The sequence below is a fragment of the Cyanistes caeruleus genome, chromosome 22 (assembly GCF_971803275.1).
Source record: "Cyanistes caeruleus chromosome 22, bCyaCae1.hap1.1, whole genome shotgun sequence".
NCBI lineage: Eukaryota > Metazoa > Chordata > Aves > Passeriformes > Paridae > Cyanistes > Cyanistes caeruleus.
Genome location: NC_141722.1, coordinates 4,224,812 through 4,242,802, shown reverse-complemented (window position 1 = coordinate 4,242,802; position 17,991 = coordinate 4,224,812). Strand labels below are relative to the sequence as shown.

General features: G+C 46.4%; 1 protein-coding gene across 5 annotated transcripts in view; it reads left to right on the top strand.

Moving 5' to 3' along the window:
• PRDM16 (PR/SET domain 16) overlaps positions 1-17,991 on the top strand; it is a 285,146-nt gene that overhangs the window by 264,910 nt on the left and 2,245 nt on the right. For 2 of the 5 annotated variants that reach the window (XM_086860794.1, XM_086860796.1), the window contains 6 exons: positions 1,662-1,749; positions 5,462-5,631; positions 7,321-7,398; positions 12,728-12,897; positions 13,415-13,589; positions 14,369-14,599. In XM_086860794.1, the coding sequence (XP_086716920.1) occupies positions 1,662-1,749; positions 5,462-5,631; positions 7,321-7,398; positions 12,728-12,897; positions 13,415-13,589; positions 14,369-14,599 (912 nt within the window). Of the gene's footprint in view, positions 1-1,661; positions 1,750-5,461; positions 5,632-7,320; positions 7,399-12,727; positions 12,898-13,414; positions 13,590-14,368; positions 14,600-15,893; positions 16,069-17,991 lie in introns of all 5 variants that reach the window. The other 3 variants (XM_086860795.1, XM_086860793.1, XM_086860797.1) reach the window with 3 other exon arrangements.

Genomic DNA, 17,991 nt, shown 5'->3' with positions numbered 1-17,991 from the left:
GCGGTGGCGTTGCTGGCGAATCAGACTTCTGATGTAATGAACGAAGCAGCCCAGCTTCCAAGTCCCAGCTTGAAAAATATGGAAATATTTTGTTTCTAAACTTCCCTTTATCAGACTCTCTCACATCATTTGGCTCCTTCATTTTTTTCTCCCAAAGGCCACTTAAATCCTTGACATTTTCTCCTGGTGATATAATTTAATGCGGCCAGACAGTCTGAAATGGGGGCAGTTTTTAGCTCAGCCTGTGGGGGTGACGTTCTCAGGCACTGGGCTGAAACTATCGACTTAATCCTCCAGGCACTGCAGAGTTCAGCTCTGACGGGGATATTTGGACCTTGTGTTTCCATTCCCGGTGCTGGGAGATGGCAGAGCTGGGGAAATGCTGTCAATTCACCAGATTTTACACATGTGGAGCTTGCAGGGCTCTCCCAAGATGTCTCTGCTAGGATCAGGGATGTTCCCTTGGGCATTTCAGCGCCTCATGGAGAAAAAAGTTGTGCTGGTCAGGGGGGCCCAGGGAGCAACTTTTTACTTATTCTTTGGTTTTTCTGGCAACTCAGACCCATAAAAGCACGTACCTTCCAAAGCCCCCTAATTCTGACTGTATTTCCAATCCAGCTCTTGTCTCTCCGTCTACCCAAGAAGAATTAAATGCAGATTAAGCACAGTTCGCTAACTGCACTCGGCAAGGCTCCTCTTTAAACTCTTTGGTAATTTGATCCACACACCAATCAGCTGAAATGTAGCTAAAATAATTTGCTCTCAACTTTTGCTGGACTAATGTAGTTAAAATCACTCTTACTCTTGGATTTCTGCTTGTTTAGCTGGATGGACTCAATTCCAGCCGTTTAAAGATGCAGCTGTGTTTGTTGGAGTTACTTCCTCAACACTTTTTTCCCTTAGAGAACATCTCAGTTTGTCTTTTTGGTGATTCCACACCTCTGTTTCCCTGCAAATAGAGTACTTTGTGGAAGCAAAGCCAATATTGTAAAAAATAGGAACCTCACTTTAGGGTCATTTCTGCATCTCAGTTGCTTAAACATGAAATATTTGTTTGGACCAAAGTGATATCAGAAGAACTTGGGTTTCTGAGACACTTCAGAATTCTCCCACCAGTCCCTAACTTTTTAAATCGTTGTCCACATGGGCTTGCCAAAGAAACTCAATGCAAATTACATCTCAGCTGCGAGGGAGGAAACAAATATGAAACACCTAATGATTTCAGCACGCTTGGGGCTGCAGAGTCTGGGCCAGTGTTAACTCTTCAGATAAATGCAAACTCTCAAAGAGAATTTTTTTTTTTCTCTGTGGGGGCTGCCTGCTGTGGACCCTAGAGCTTCTCCTGCTGAGACAGTTTTGCTTTAAATGCAGGGTTTTCCATGACATTTATAAAGGTTTATAAACCACTGCAGCAGAGCAGCAGCAAAATGTTTTCTTAGTCATCAGCCTGAAAGCTAAAAAAATACTGCCCAAAGGAGGGGATTTGTGTTCATGTTGTTTCCAGCCCTTTCTGTGGCACAATTGTGCATCAGAATCTGTAGTGTCCTGGAGAAGGGGGTGGAAGTGGTTTGTGTAAGAGAATAACCTTGTGTGTAATTTAAGCACAGTGTGGCTGCGTGGGGCTCCCTGTGAGGTATGTAACCCTCTGTGTTGTTGTCCAGCAGGGTGGAGAAGCGGAAGGTGACAGACCCCGTGGGTGCCCTCAAGGAGAAGTACCTGCGACCCTCCCCGCTGCTTTTTCACCCCCAGGTAAAAGCAGTGACACTGTCATGTGCTGATGGGGTGCTGGGCTGGAGCTGGTACACACTGGGATCACTGGGATCAGACTGCTCCTCATCCAAGCCCCTGACTGGAAATTCCACTATTTTCCACCAGTTCCTTCCAGACACATTTAATTCACAGTTTGAGGATGATGGCAGTTGTGTCTTGCTGTTTCCTTTGCATTACCAGAAAAACAGGGATGAGGTCTGGGCAGCTCATAGTCTCTGCCCACCTCCCCTTCCACAGCCCAGAATGCCTGCGTGGTTCTTCCTTTGGGAACACCTGGGGGGACCATTTGCAGTGGTACAAGTGGAGAAGGACTGCCCAGCCCCAAGGAAGAAGCATTTTCTACCTTCCTGAATTTCCCACATCATGAGGAGTGTGTGGAAGTGCTGGGCAGTGGGTTCAGCCATGCTGCTCCAAAGGCATGTGACAGTCCCCAGCTATCCCTGTCCCTCTTGCCGTGCCCAGGCTGGGATCCCAGCTCTGTGGTCCTCATTGTGCTCTCCTTTATATTCACAAGCATTGTTCTCCCCTGATAATGTTTCCCACCTTAGATAAATAACTCGCAGGTTTGTGAAACCTGGGTCCTGGTTGCTTTCACAGCTAAACTTAGTTCCCGCATTGTTTCTCACCAGCCTCAGAGTTTGGTTAATAACTTCCCCTGATTTTTCCTTCATCCAGGCTGGATAATGGTGACAGGCTGGCCAGGAACATCCTGTGTTTGTGTGAGTTAGAATAGTGGGGATATCTGCCTGTAAAGAATCTGATAGCAGGGAGGAGCCAGAGTGGCAAAGCAACCCAAGGAGACGATGAGAAACATTCAGACCCCAAGCAGGAGCAAGCTCTGGGTGGAAGGTTGTTAACATTGTTCCCGAAATCCTGACCACGTCCTCTTCCCATGGCAGTGAAAAGATCTGGAAGGTCTGGTTATCTCTAACAGCTTATCACACAGAATAGCCTCAAATTTACAATCACTCCAGCCCAAAGCTTCCTGATAACTGATTTTTAATAAGGCAGGCGCTGGATTCAGATCACTTGATCTGGAGAGGCGCCGTTCCCATGCTGCAGTCAGTCAGGTATTCCAGACACAGCAAAGGAACACGGGTTATTTGTTCCAGATTATGGGAGAATTGTACCATCAGATCCCCTTCCAGTATAGAATCACAGAATAACCTGAGCTGGAAGGATCATCCAGTCCAACCTGTGCCCTGCACAGGACACCCCAACAATTCCACCCTGTGTCTGAGAGCTCTGGCAGCCATGGGGCCGTGACCATTCCCTGGATCCAGCATTGCTAAGAATTGGATCTTTTCCTAAAAAATCACATTTTCAGGGTTCCTGCTTCTGCTTTCTTCATTAGGACCAATGTTCCTGTGCCTGGTCAGTCAGAGTCACGTTCTACCCAGGCTTTTCTCACTCCAAACATGAGTCTGGTCTCAGCCTTTTCCTCTGTGACTAATCCCCATCTCACTTGGAGTGCCCTCACTGGGATGTGATGAAGCCAGAAGATGTGATAAAAGCATTCAGGAGATGTTTTCTCTCTCAAAATTAATTTCAGGCAACTCTTATTTCTTAGCCAGTCATTGGCAGAAGTTCCTTTGCTCTCTGGGAGTTTTCCTACATTGTCTATTCCAAATGAAACTCCGGACAACATAAATAACCAGTGTAACTTTTTGATAACTTAATGGAAAGCCTTTCCTCACCTGTTAAGTTTCTTTTCTTCCCCCTTTCTGTTTTATTATAACCAGGCTGTTGTTCCCTAAATAGCAAAGTGCCTTTGCCACTGGAGAGGCCGTGGCCAGTGTTTAGAATTTTAAAACCAGCCTACGGCTCTCAAGCCAGTAAATATCTCTGACTAAGTGCCTAAAGAACAGGGCACAACAAAGGAGAGCTCCAGGTACCTCGGCAAAGGGCTGAGAGCTCGACTCTGAAAGGTCCAGAGAGCTTTTTAACGTGATGGTTTTGTTGCATGACTGGCAGCTGGGGCAGAGCTGGTGCTGTAAATGATCAAGTAACCTTTTCAAGTGGCTGGTGCTAAGTATTACTTACTATTTATCATGGGCTGGGAGCCTCCAGCTAAGGGGCTGTGGATCTATTATCGGGAAATGGGGGTTACTACTCCTCTTTTTTACAGCTTATGAGTGCTTGTCAGCCCTCCACAATGTCTTCAGGGGTGATTAAGACAACTTTTTTTTCATAGCCGTATATTTTTAAACAATATCTTGGCTCTCTTCCCCCTCTACCCCCCCACTTCTAAAGCCCAGTTTAATAAAGTGTAAACGTGCAAAAGGTCAGCCCTTCCTGTACAATTGAGCATCTCAGGGTGATGTATGGCTTCCTACTGCCTTCCGCTCCTCGCTGCTGCCCCGGCTGCCTCCGCAGCTCCCGCCTGTCCCGGTGATGTCAGCGCAGCCAGGAGGCAGCTTTATTGCTGCTTTGTTTGTTTTATCCCTCTTTTCTGCCCCTGGTATCTCCAAAGTGCTCTCAGGAGTGCACAAAGCTGGACGTCAGAAAAGTCGGCGTCGTCCTCTGAGCTGCATTGCTCCCTTGGACTTGGATTTCCTGTTGTTCTGTAATGAAAGTAAAAGTGCTGGTTTTTAGGCAGGATTTTTATGCAGATATATTTTTTCCTTTTTTGCACATAGTCCAGCTTTATATTTTCCTTTTTTGCTTTTCCCTTCTCCCTCTTTCTGGTGTGGTGTTTAATCTCGTGTCTGTGGGAACATGGCCAAATCACACAAACTGAATCTGATAAAGCATCCAGGGACATTTTGCTTGGTGTCCCAGCTTGAGGCCTGCATGCCAGCTGCTCCCATCCCAGAGGGATGTGTAGGTGTTGTCCCTCCTGACTGTAACTCACCCAGCCACCGCTCACATCCAGGAGTTTGGCTGGAGCTCCCTTTCACTCCAGGAAACTCAGCCATCTCCCACCCATCCTTCCATCACCTTTAGGAGTTGCTGAACCTTTCCTACCCATAATTAAAGTGTTGGCCTCTTCACCAGGCAAGCTTCCTGTGGACCCACTCCATTCTGAGCCTGATCCCAACTCATCTACTTCCCAGCTGCTCCCTCTTCACCCCTTCAGCCTCAGCCTCTCCTCTCTCAGCTCCCTGAGCAGCCACTGCACATCTCTCCCACTCCACTTTGGCCAGGATTCTCCTGCTTTGGGCACAAAACTTCCCTGTTTCCCCTCTCCTGGAGCTGTGTCCCTGCCTGCCCACCCACCACTCACTGCCCTGTTCCTCCAAGCCCCCAGGTTGCTGTAGGAGATATCAGACCTCCCTCTTCCCAGACTTTGTTTTGGTCTTGGGTGCTGAGATCTAACTCAGGCATCTGCCCATGGTGTTTAGTTTCAGTGTTATCCTGGTAAAAATGGATGTCTCAGTGTATTCTGAGATAATTTTTGATCCGAAGTGCTGAAAGTGAGCACATGCACACTGCAGAAAGTGAACAAGTGCTCATTTCAGGGACCTAAATGCCTGGCTTTACCAGATGTGCCTTTCCTGCTTTCTCCATGACCAATACACTACTCCTGTTTTTCCTGGCTGGATTCAGTGGCTCCATTTCCCACTGTGCCTCCAACTTCCAAGAAAACCAACACCAGCAGGAGGTTTTGCCCAACTGAAACTGTTTCATGCATCAGATCTTGCCCTTCCCAGGGATTTTTTTGACAGGAGCTATCTCCTTGTCCTTGCAGATGTCGGCCATCGAGACAATGACGGAGAAACTGGAGAGCTTTGCAGCCATGAAGGCCGACTCTGGCTCATCCCTGCAGCCCCTTCCCCACCACCCCTTCAACTTCCGATCGCCGCCACCCACGCTCTCCGACCCCATCCTGCGCAAGGGCAAGGAGCGCTACACCTGCAGGTGAGCCGGGCATCCCATGGCATCCACACTGAGCCCCAGGGTGTGGAAACGTCCCAGGCTGTGGAAATACCTCAGGATGTGCCATCCACAGCTGGGGAGCTGCACTGGGCACCAGCACAGAGAGGAGCAGCTCCACACCAACATCTCCGCCAGGAGGGAAAACAAGGAGCGGCGGAATTAGAGCAGAGCTGGGATGACTAATTCCCTCTGAAATAGCTTGTTTTGTCTGGTAGGAAATCAGTATCTTCTGTTTGCTTTGTAATTTTTAATAACTTTGGGAGCAGATCTGGAGATTCTCAAGCAAACCCAACTCCTCAGGCCAAGTTTCTGGCGTGCAGCGGTGAACGATGCTGTTCCCAATGCCAGTCCCAGCTACATCCAACCTCAGCTATGAACAAATGATTGAATTTTAAAAAATGGCATGCAGAAAACAACTCTTTCAAACAGTTCTATCCACAGAACTGCTCACATACCCATCCAGCTCCAAATTGGAGCAGATTGAGGGTATTTAATAATAAATCTCTGTGTGCTGTCATTACCTGAAGGCTCTTGTAGTGGCTCCTGCTGAGGGGATTTTTTGGGTGCAGAATGTGGGTACAAACTTTGGCTGATGTGTCTCTTATGTCCAACTTTGCCACAAGAGCTGTGGGCTCGGATTTCAGTTGAGTATTTAGAAATTTGAAGTTTCAACTTACAAAAGGGACTAAATTTAAATTTTAAATGCACTCTCACAAGTGAACATTTGGATTTCCATTGCTGGGGAGCACTCAAATTAACTGTTCATCTTCAGGACAGCTGAATGTCTCTGAAATTAGGAAAGTCTGCCATAGTTTCCTCCTACAACAGTTTTCATAGACACCGAGTGCAGCCCCTCATCCTTAGATCTATATTTCCCAATTAGTGTTTTTATTTATACCTTTTTGATTTTACCGTGAACTGGATTTATTGGGGAACACAATTCCTTCCTTTATTAATTTCCTATGGCTGCATATTCTTGCTATTAGCAGCCTGTCAGCCTCCTAGCCCATAGCACAGTGCTGCAGCCTTTATCTAGAGAAAATTCTGTGAATTCCAAGGATGAGAGAGCAGATTCCATATGATGAGCACATCAATGGGGCTATAAAGGAGATGCAGAAACATCTCAAGTGCCAATCTGCCCAGGCAGTGATTAAACCCTCTGTACCCTGATGCAGGAATGCTGTAGTTAAACCATGTCTTCAAGTGCCATGTCCACACTTCTTTTGAACACTTCCAGGGATAGTGACTCCACCACCTCCCTGGGCATCCCATTCCAACGTCTGACAAGCCTTTCTGTGAAAAAATTTCCAAACATCCAATCTAAACCTCCTCTGGTGCAATTTGAGGCTGTTTCTTATTGTCCTGTCCCTTGTCCCGTGGGAGCAGGGCCCAACCCCACCTGGCTGCACGCTCCTGTCAGGGTAGGAGTGAGGAGATTCTTCCTGATCTTCCTTTTCTCCAGGCTGAGCCCTCACAGCTCCCTCAGCTGCTCCTGGTGCTCTGATGTCAGCACAGTGACCCCTGCAACCCTGGGGTGGGAGATTTGTCCTCCCCTTTGCCCCCCTCAGACACATGAGGGGATTTGGGGAGCGGTGTCAGAATGAGGGGTGCAGGTTGTGCTGTGGCATCCGTGGGCTCTCCTGATGGTTTCCTCTGGCTCTCCCTGTCCAGGTACTGTGGCAAGATCTTCCCACGCTCAGCCAACCTGACGAGACATCTGCGGACACACACTGGGGAGCAGCCTTACAGGTGATGTTGTCCCCCATAAAAAACCCTTTCCCAAACACTCCTCACTCACCACTCTGGTATCCCTCCCCTCCTCTCTCTAAAATTCTGTGCCAGCAGAATACCACAGGCCTGGAGCATTACACAGAGTGATTCATAGGGTTGTATATTATGTGTACCAGCCAAAAATAATCAGGCTTGGCAGCTCGAAGATAGACACTTAACTTATATTTAGATGTATGCTGGCAAATGAGGGCTCTGATTTGCAGTGTTGTTTCACACTCACGTTAACCATTCATCTCAAGGACAGCTGAAGGTGCTGAATGGCTCTGAAATTCAGGCTGGTTAGAAGGGTTTGCCAGGACCTTCACTTCTGGGACTAGTCTGGTTGGTTTTTTTTCTTTTCTTAATGCACATCAGAGGTGCCTGGGGTAGGGGAATCAAAAATACAAAGGCAAGACAAACCCTGTCAATTTACCTGCCTTAGAAATGAATTTTGGTAGTGTCTGAGCTTAAATCAGAGAGTTTAAAAGGAGAGTTGGGATGGGGGGATTCACACAGAGTCTCACACATTTGTAAGTGTTTAGGGTGGAAGGCTGAGTTATTTTCTGTTAGCAGGGGACAAGGTGATGTGATTTTGATGCTTCAGTGTGCACAGGGACAGTGTCCCAGCCCAGTGCCTTCTGTGGCTCCTGCCCAAGTCAGGGCTTTAAATGTGAATAAAACTTGCCAGAAATATATGTAATATGTGTGCCTAGGTATATAAATAACTATTTCTCATGGAAATCTTTCCCCCCAGCATTTTCTCCCAGTGCGTTACAAGCAGTTTCAAAAAACTTGGGGGAAAAATGCCCTTTTTTTGTTAGAATGAGGTCCAGAAATGAGCAAACCCGAAGGAATGATGCATCGAGAGCTCGCTGCAAATCAAGCCTTGTGTTTGCCATGATGTGAGGCAGTGTTTTGCAGGTTGTCAAACAATGGTAACAATTCCATTTCATTTTGGGTAGCTGATACTGCAGCATTTCATACACAGCCATAAGTTCACAGCAAAGCAAATCGAGCAGTTATTAAATAAAGAGAAACACAAATTTATGAGCAGCAAAAGGCCATGTGGTCAAATACATCACATTTTTATGCTCAGTTTAACCTAAGAATTGACTCTCCCACATTGTAATCCCTGCTACGCTGAGAATCACATTCATTTTCCATCCAGCATTTTTAGTGTAGACATTAGGTAAATTTAAAATACACCACCTCCCCCCACCAAAGCAGACATATATTTTGGATCCATTCCCTGCTGTGATGTTTGGGGTTGTGTTATTTGATATGCCTGAAAGGGCCCTGTGTGTTCCCTGTCCACTGTAACGCTCGCTCCCGATTATTCCAAGATCGTTAGTTCAGTTTTCTTCCAAAAAAGGAGACTTGCAACTTAACAAAGGTTAGGAAAATAAAGATTTATTTGATCTGGTCTTCTCCCAGAAAATAGCCTGTGTGGGTTTTTTAGAGGTCTGACTCCTGGACAATGTTGCATTCTAACAGCACTCCGGAGAGCCGGGGCTGCGTTTACAGACGAGCTTTAATTATCATTGATTTGCTTTTCCTCTCTGAGAACTGAGATTTGCAGCTTTGGCAGCCAGGCTTGTTTTGAAAGCTTGGGTTTTAAGTGCTGACTTCAGGCAGGTAAAAGGAGGTTGCTGACTTCTCAGTGTTTTACTGTTGTCTCCTTTGCAACTTCGCTTCTGATTGTTTATTTTTTTTACCCTTCCCTATATAAAAATGTATTTATAGATAATAATTTAAATAATAATCAAAATATTAATCAAAATATTAATGACTATGTTCTTAAAGGCAACAGGTCAGAAAATAAGGTGTTTTGGGTTTGATTCCTGACGGTCACTGATTAAGTGATGGGTTTTTTGGAGATTTTTTGGGTGTGGCTATAAAGTCATTTAAACTTCCTTAGTGTGTAATTATGTAAAAAGTAGGAATTAATAGCAAATGAGCAATAAGGAGGCAGATTCTTTTTATAAAAGGAAAATGAAATGTGTTTTCTGAAACGCGATAAATACCTGGTGGTGAATTTCTTAAAAATCAAGTGATTTGAAAACACTCGAGCCCCTGTGCCATACAGTGAAATTCAACATGTTTCTTTTCACTCTTTTTTTGTTTTTTCCTGCACCAAACCCGAAATTCAGGACTATGTATTTCAGAATTCAGTGATAAAAAGGCCCTTGGAGGCCTCGTGTCCTGTTATCTGCATTAAGCTGGAACTCACAGCCACAGTTGATATCTACCATGTCACCTAATTGCATAGTTCAATAAATATTGAAGATATTTCTCATTTGCTGGTTTTCAAAATGCAGCCTGAGCTCACCCCTGCTATAAATGCACTTGAGGCTGAGGAGTCATTCTGAGGGAGAGTTGCTGTCCATGTGTTTTTTTGTTTTTTTCTGCAATTCTGTCTCTTCAGCTCACACTGATCAATGCAAAACTGAGTGAGAGGGACTCAGGAATTCCTTCCCACATTCCCAGCGTTTGCTCCCTGCTTTCTCCCGTGTTATCCCAGGTTCCAGAGCTCCTTCAGCTCCCAGGATTTCCTGTCAGAGCTCCCCAGCTCCAGCCCAGGCTCCTTCCTTGCTGTCCCTCCCTCCCACTTGGGATGTTTTCAGCCCTTGAAGCTGATAAGGGAGAAGCTTTGTCGGGCTGTTTGCAAAGCAAATACCGCTGCCTTTGAGTTTCATTCTGCTCCTCCCTCACTGTTCACCCCTTTCCCTGAATTTAAGCTGGTTCCTCTGCCTGGGCCATTTATTTAGATTAAAACCAGCAGAGCTCCCAGCACCGACCCCTCTGGGACCACAAATAACACCGGACATCTCCCTCATCCCTTTGCTCCCAGGCATTCGCTGCTCCTTCCCAGTGCCCCTCTGGTTCTTATTTTTTTAACAAGCTCTTTATCCCTCCCCATTCCCGACCCTGGATCCACATAGCTCATGGTTAGGGCGAGGACCTGTCACAGGGAACTTTTCAAAGGCTTCCTGAACATCTAAATAAATGGACGTGGAGGAGGCCGGGTCGTTCGTGCCTTGGGCATGTGAGAGCTGCCTTTGAATGCCTGGAGCTGCTCCTAGGGGTGATGGCAGGGACAGCCAGGCTGGGAACATGGGTTATCCTGATGCCCACTGTGCCAGGTATTCCCTGTGCCAGGCACTGGGACACACAAAAAAAAGTGGTTTTTAGGAGCTGGTGAGGACAGGCAGGGAGAGAAAACCCCTGGCATCAGCAAGGATGAGAAAGGGGCTCCTGGTCTAAGCTGGACAAAACCACTCATTAAAATCCCATGGAATAGCAGGGATATTGGCAGGTTTGGATATTGCAGTTTGCTGGAGTGCTGAACAGGAATCTGAGCAAATTCCTTGGTGCTGGAAATCTGTGTTTAACTCTCCACATAGAAACTGTGATTGTTCTTGCTGATGTTCAAATAACTTCTTGTTTTCTAGAGTTATTTGGGGGTTTTTGAAAAAAAAAAAATAAAGGGAAAACGAAAGACTTTAGGAGTCTGGAAATGCTGTGGTTTAAAAAGGGTCTTTGCTCTTTCCCTTGGTTAATCCTAATAAAGGCCCATTATTTGAAATGTCTTTATTCTTGTAGGAGATTTAGCAGTAGGAAATTCGGAGGTGAGCATGGAATCCATAAACATTCAGCGAAAGAGAGTGTTTCATAAATATATCCCCACTTTCTCCAAAAATAATATCGATTTGTTTTTAGAGGCCGAATAAAAATCACAGCTGGAGCACATCTGGAAATGGGGTGTGTGTGTTTCACAGCGGGGATCTTTTCCACTCACAGTTGAACCTGTTGTGTCTGTAGGGAAGAATCCCATGTGCTCTGTGTCCAGGCAAACCCAGTTCCATCCTTGAGGGAGGCAGGCATGAGGTTAGTCTGTACTAATATTCCCAAAGCCTCCATCTCCGTGTCTTGGAGTGCTAGAGAGGCCCTGGCAGAGGTTGCCCCATACCTGGGAGCATCCAAAGCCAGGCTGGATGGGGCTTGGAGCACCCTGGGACTCTGGAAGGTGCCCCTGTCCATGGCAGAGGGTGGCACTGGATGGGGTTTAGAGTCCCCTAACCATTATGGAATCCAGGATTCCCACTGAGGAGTAGCTCATGTCCGTGGGGCAGGTGTTGCCCTGGGTCAGAGGAGCTCAGAGAAGCCTTGCTGGAGTGGATTTGTTCTGGAATTACAAGGGTTTGGGAAGAGTTTGAACTTTGGAAGTGTCCAGGCTTTGCACAGCTCTGCAGCAGAGACAGATTCTGCTGCTCGTGGGGTTTGGAAGCAGAGCCCCGTGGGGGAGCAGCTTTGCTGAGGTACAAGTGACGTGTTTAAAGGGAGATGTAATGAGGGATTCGACGAGTTCTGGCAGAAATGAGGTTTTCAGGAGTTTTAGACCCAAACTCTCCACCGCAGCTCGGAGCTGCCACCTTCAGTCCATCAGCGGCTGCCGCTCTGCCTCGCAACACCACTCCGGACAATTTATTTGGAGGGAATCTAAAGGCAAAAAAGGGGGGGTGTTGGCTTTGAACAAGCCCCCAGCCCATCTGCCGTGGGTCCTGCAGAGACTGAGCTCGGAGAAGGAACATTTCTTCACTCAGCAGCTCTCCCGAATATCCTGGCTTGGCTCCTTGCATTCCAGCTTTTCATCATAAACCAGATATTCACTCCTAGGAGTAAATCTTACCCTGTTTGGAAAGGATGGTGGATTTCTTGGGAGCTGTTTTGCTATAAGAATAGTTATAATTACCTTTAAAGCCATGCTGTAGTCCATTCATGTCCAGTACCACAAGGAATTTCACAAATAAAGCCAGAATTTTCTGTGTCCAGCTAACTGTCATGCAGGGATTTGCCAGTTAATAATTATTTTATACATTTCACCTCCCTCCCTTCTTCTTCTATCTTCCTTGTCCTCCCTCCACAGCTATATTTCACCTGATTCCTCTCAAAAAAAGTGGAAGGAATAAATCCACCTCTCTCATTCCTACATCCATGCATGGAAAAGTAATTATTTTGTTTCAAACTCTTATTTGTTTGGACGACTCACTTCCTAATTAAACCTAATCCTTTCTTTGTGCTCCTTGAGTAACAATAATATCAGATTTGTCTGGGATGATTAATGCTTTGTGCTTCCTTTAGCTGAGTAAAGATTTATAGACCAACATTTCCTGGGGTTTTGATAGTCAGATTTTTCTCTTTTTTTTTTTCTTCTTTGGCTTGTTGTTGTTGCTGTTTGGGGTTTGTTGGATTGGTTTTTTTCTCCCCCTCACATTGCACTCTTTGGCATTTTGCTGTTGTTTTCCAGGTGTAAATACTGTGACAGGTCATTCAGCATTTCCTCCAACCTGCAGCGGCACGTGCGGAACATCCACAACAAGGAGAAGCCATTCAAGTGCCACCTGTGCAACAGGTGCTTCGGGCAGCAGACCAACCTGGACAGGCACCTGAAGAAGCACGAGCACGAGAACGTTCCAGGTATGGAAAGACTCTGTGGAACTGCTGGGGATCACTGGAGACAGGAGACTCCATGGTCTGGCCCTTGGGAAGCCTCGCTGGAAAGCATTGTCCCATAAGGATGAGTTTGTAGGGTTGTTTGTAGGGTTTTCTGGAAGTTCAAGATAAAAAGGCTTTGCTTTAACATAAAAAATGAAAGGAAGGAATTCCTGTGATGAAGCCAAGTAAGAGATTTCCCAGCACGAGTAAAATAAAGTATCATGGAAAAGTTGTAAGCAAACAACTCTGCACTGGTTCTCAAATTGTGTGAATTGTCCATAAATACTAAATATCACCTGTGTTTTGGTGTGGAAAACACAATCTTCCTTTGGGATCTTTGCTCCATGACTTTCCTCTTGAGTACTAAATCAGTAACACAAAGTGAGAGGGCTGTTGAGAACATTCTTACTTCATGTTTCCTCATAAGCATGGCCTTGCCAACACCTGACGGGGTGTCCTGTTGTCTCTCCTGTTGTCCCTCCGTGCTCCTGCCCCGCAGTGAGTCAGCACTCCGGAGTCATCGCCAACCACCTCGGGACCAGCGCCTCCTCCCCCAACTCGGAATCAGACAACCATGCACTTTTAGACGAAAAAGAGGATTCCTATTTCTCGGAAATCAGAAATTTTATTGCAAATAGCGAGATGAATCAAGCGTCGGCTTTAGTGGATAAAAGGTAGGCAAGAGAATAAAATTATCTGCTCACAGGACAGGCATGAACAGCAGAGCAATACAAGAGGGAATTCAGGCTGGCTGGTAGAAGCTTTCTCCTGCTGATTGCTCAAAGAGAAATTGTTGAAGGACAGAGCTCACAGAAGGAGGAAGGCTGCTTGTCCCACAAATGTTAATTTTAAGAGATTAAAACCCAGCATTTAAATCAGACTACACAGATTTGTAGTTCAAAAAGCCTTGGGGTTGGTGTATTCTCAACGCGTTCATTGGCCCTTAGGAACAGTGAAGGGTGATTTTTAAATGCCTGAAGCATATTGGTTTTCTTCTTTGTTACATTTTAAATATAAATGTGTCTCTGTGTTCATATCTGTGTATAACATTATCCAAGTCTTTCATTCCAGTGGGAATACATGACTTAAACTGTCACCCTGAAAATTATACCTTTTGATCTTGTTTTCATAGTTCATAGTTTCACTTCCCCAGGAAAGTAACTATAAACATAGATGTGTATACATTCTTTCCAAGAAACATCTTTTGATGGACATTTTGCATGACCAGTGTGATTGGGAAGGTGATAACCTAACTATCCAATCCCTGGTCATTGTCAAAAATCTATAAATACTGGAGTCACAAAATAAAATCATCTTTTTCCTTATCATAAATTGAACTGTGTCCATGTGAATCATTCTGTGTCCTACAGCAACATTAAACATTTGCAATCTTTTTTTTTCCTTTTCTTTCTTCTTCTTCTCCTCCTCCCTGTCCTTCAATCAAACATTTCAGGCCAGAAATCCAGGATATTGATGGCAATTCCCAGTGCCATGGATTGACAAATGAGAAGACAGAAGATGTGGATGATGAGGACGAAGAACTGGAAGAGGAAGATGATGACAGCCTGACTGGGAAGTCCCAGGACGAGACAGCGTCACCCACGGCAGAGCCCCAGGGAGCATTCGAGGATGAGGAGGATGAGGAGCCCACGTCTCTCACCATGAGCTTTGACCACACCCGAAGGTGAGGGGGCCGTTCCAGGGGGCTCAGCCCCCTGCCCGTGTCTGTGGTGCATCGTGAGTGCTGTGGGTTTGTCCTCCAAGCCATGCCATGCCTCCGGTTTGATTCACTCCAGATTCCATTTCACCGTGGTGGGGGACACAAGACAAGTGGACTGCAAGGAGAGTCTGGAATGATATCCAAGGCTTGAGGAGCCTGGAGCAGGAGAATAGACACAAACCCCAGAAGTTTTAGGGTGCCACAACTCAGAAGATGTTGTTTTTCTCTCCAAAACTCTGGTCAGGGCAAGGGAAGAGGGGTCTGTGCAATGCCTTTGGTGCTGCTATGGCCCTTTGAGTTGTAGCAAAATATTCCTGACTTCAAGTGGAGTTCTAAGAGTTCTGAGAAAAAGGGGATTCTGCCCCTCTGCCCTGATGAGACCCACCTGCAGAGCTGCCTCCAGCTCTGGGGTTCCAGCACAGGAAGGATGTCGAGATGCTGGAGAGAGTCCAGAGCAGGCCCCAGGATGATCAGAGGGATGGAGCAACTCTGCTGTGAGGAAAGACTGAGGGAACTGGGATTGTCCAGCATGCATGAGAGAAGGCTTCAAGGTGACCTTCCAGTGCCTGAAGGAAGGTGCAGGAAATATGAAGGGAGACTCTTTCCAAGAGCCTGGAGTGACAGGACAAGGGGGAGTGGATTTAAACTGAAAGAGGAGAAATATAGGTTTGATCTTCAGGGAAAATCCTTCCCTGTGAGGGTGGAGAGGCACAGGTTACCCAGAGAAGCTGTGACTGCCCCTGGATCTCTGGAAGTGTCCAAGGCCAGGTTGGATGGCACTTGGAGCACCCTGGGATAGTGGAAGGTGTTCCTGCCCACAGCAGAGGGTAAAATGAGATGTTCTCTAAGGTCCCTCCCAACCCAAACCAGACTCCATTATTTTATAAAAAGTGAAGGATTTTTAATCCCAAGGTCAAGCCATGTGTGAACACCTTCAGAATGAAAGATTGCTGCACGCAGCACAGGCTCAGCTCTCTTTTTGCCCCAGTTTCTGGGGGCATTTATAGCACAAGTCACACAACACTGAGTGATGCCTTACCCAGATTAAAAGCACCACTGTTTTTGGTGCAGAACCTCAGACAGAACCTGCTGCTTGTTGCTTTCCACTTCTTCCTCACTCCATCCATCCCGTGTCGTCTCCGTGTCCGTCTGTCCATCCCTTCACGCATGTGGCTCGTGAGCCCCCGTGGGTGGTGCATGCAGGCTCTGGGCCAGATGAGCTAACACAGGTCACCCCTTCCCCTGGTCATTGGTACAGGTGTATTGAGGAGGACGAAGCCGGCCTGTTAGATTTGGAGCAGATGCCGAATTTTGGGAAGGGGCTGGATCTCCGCAAAGCAGCCGAGGAAGCATTTGAAGTTAAAGATGTGTTTAATTCCACCTTAGACTCTGAGGCAATAAAACAGACTCTGTACAGGCAGGCTAAAAACCAGGTGGGTATATCCAGAATGTTTTCCTAGCTTGCCACCAGTATGTACAGCAGGATTAGAGAGCAGCTGGCCTCCTCCAGCCAAGGGTTATGTTCCCCTTCCAGAGGGTTATTTTCCTCCTCCAGAAGGTTTTTCACCCTTTCCAGCAGGAATTCTAACACATACATGGATGTGTCTTGTTGCAACCAAATTGAAATAGAGGAGGAAGGGAGTGGGCATCACCTTTAGATGGATTTATCTCAACCTATACAGTGAGAATGGGGCTATACAGGAAGAGAGAGGCATCTGTGTGTTTTTATCTGTCTGTATAAATGTTTTTATAACTCCTGGTTTATTTATGCTTGGAGGTGGTTCTTCTGTCGGTAACCACTGGGGCTTGGTCTGTAGACATGCCCCTGGGTTTGATTAAAACAGGTATGAAAGACAATAATATATCCAGTACTTGAAACCCGGCATGTCTAGAGGTTATCCTTGTTTGTCTCCTTGATTTCTAAAAGTAAACCAGAAAATGGAAAAGAAAAACCCCAACCCTGTGAGCCAGACCAGTTTAGACCCACCAAAAACCATCAAAATGGCATCTCAGAATTGTTTGAGTTCTGAAAGAAATCTGGAGGTTTGGGGCAGGTCTGTGTGTGCTTTCTGCTTTTTCATTAGCCAAAATACCCAGGCTGGGTTTATGGAGTTTATCTCTTGATCCTTCCACAAGGATTCTCACAAAAGAATTGTTCAGTGAAGTTACCTCAGCAGGCTGGGCTGGAGAGAGAACACGGCCCCTGGTGGGGGTGTGAGTACAGCTCTCACCTCAGAGGCCCTTTCTGACCCTCAAGCAACAGAATTTATCCCAAAATCTATTTCAAATGTCCAGCAGAGCAGTAGCTTAGTGCAGACACCAGGCAGAACATGGTTTTTGAATTAGCATCATCCATAACTTGAAAATTTTTTTTCCTTCTTCATAGTGGGTGCCAGCAGTGAGGCTGGGGAGGGGCTGCTGGAAGAGAGAGCACAGCAGTTTTTTGGGGTGACACCCACTTAAACACTTGCCCAACTCTTTCTGTCACTAACATCCCAAATGCACTAACTCTCTGGGAGCAGCTTGCTCTTTTCCAGGGTACCACCCTGGTACAGCCTGTGCTTGGATGGGGGAAAGTATTGCTGGGTTTGGACTCTGTTTTACACTTGAATCACAGTAAGCAACTTAAATTATTTGACCCATCTTTTGGCAGGTAATATAAAACCTTTGTGTGAGCAGCACAGCACTCCTTTTGCTTAGTTTTAAGCAATTTTAGAAGTGTGTGTGCCCACAAAAGCACAAAACTGTACCTCTTCCCTGGGCCAGGAGGGTGGGGAGTTCTCATTTTCAGGCCATGGGTGACAATGACATTGGTTTTCCCCTCTGCTGTATGAGGTTATCATCTGCCTAAGCCCTTGCATCACTCATGTGGGCTGAGGGGGCACAGAGAGGTGTGGGAGACCAATCTTGTGTCCTGCTCGAAGGAGAGCAGGCATCTTCCAAGGAACCAGCAGTTTTTTAGAGGATAAAGTCTCACTGCATTTCTCTCAGCAGACACCTTTAAGGGTTTCACTGTGGCAATAAACCCACCCTGACCACCCCAATCATGCCAATGAGAATTCCACATCCCTAAATATCCACACTGGCATCACCAGTGCGTGCATGCCAGGCACCAAGTCAGGATGAGCACCACTTCCCACTGGGCATTGCTGCCCCATTCCCAGGGCACTGCTCCCCCAGCCCAGCCTCACTGAGCCACTGGCTTGTCTGGGGATGTGCTTTTTTTAAGAACAAGCCCCAGTAAAAGCTGTTTTCCCCTGGAAGCAGAACCTGGAATCATGTGGAGGTTTGTGACCGAGCACAGGCAGTGCAGGATGGGTTCAGTCCTGTGAAAACCTGTGAGAATTATGGTCTCT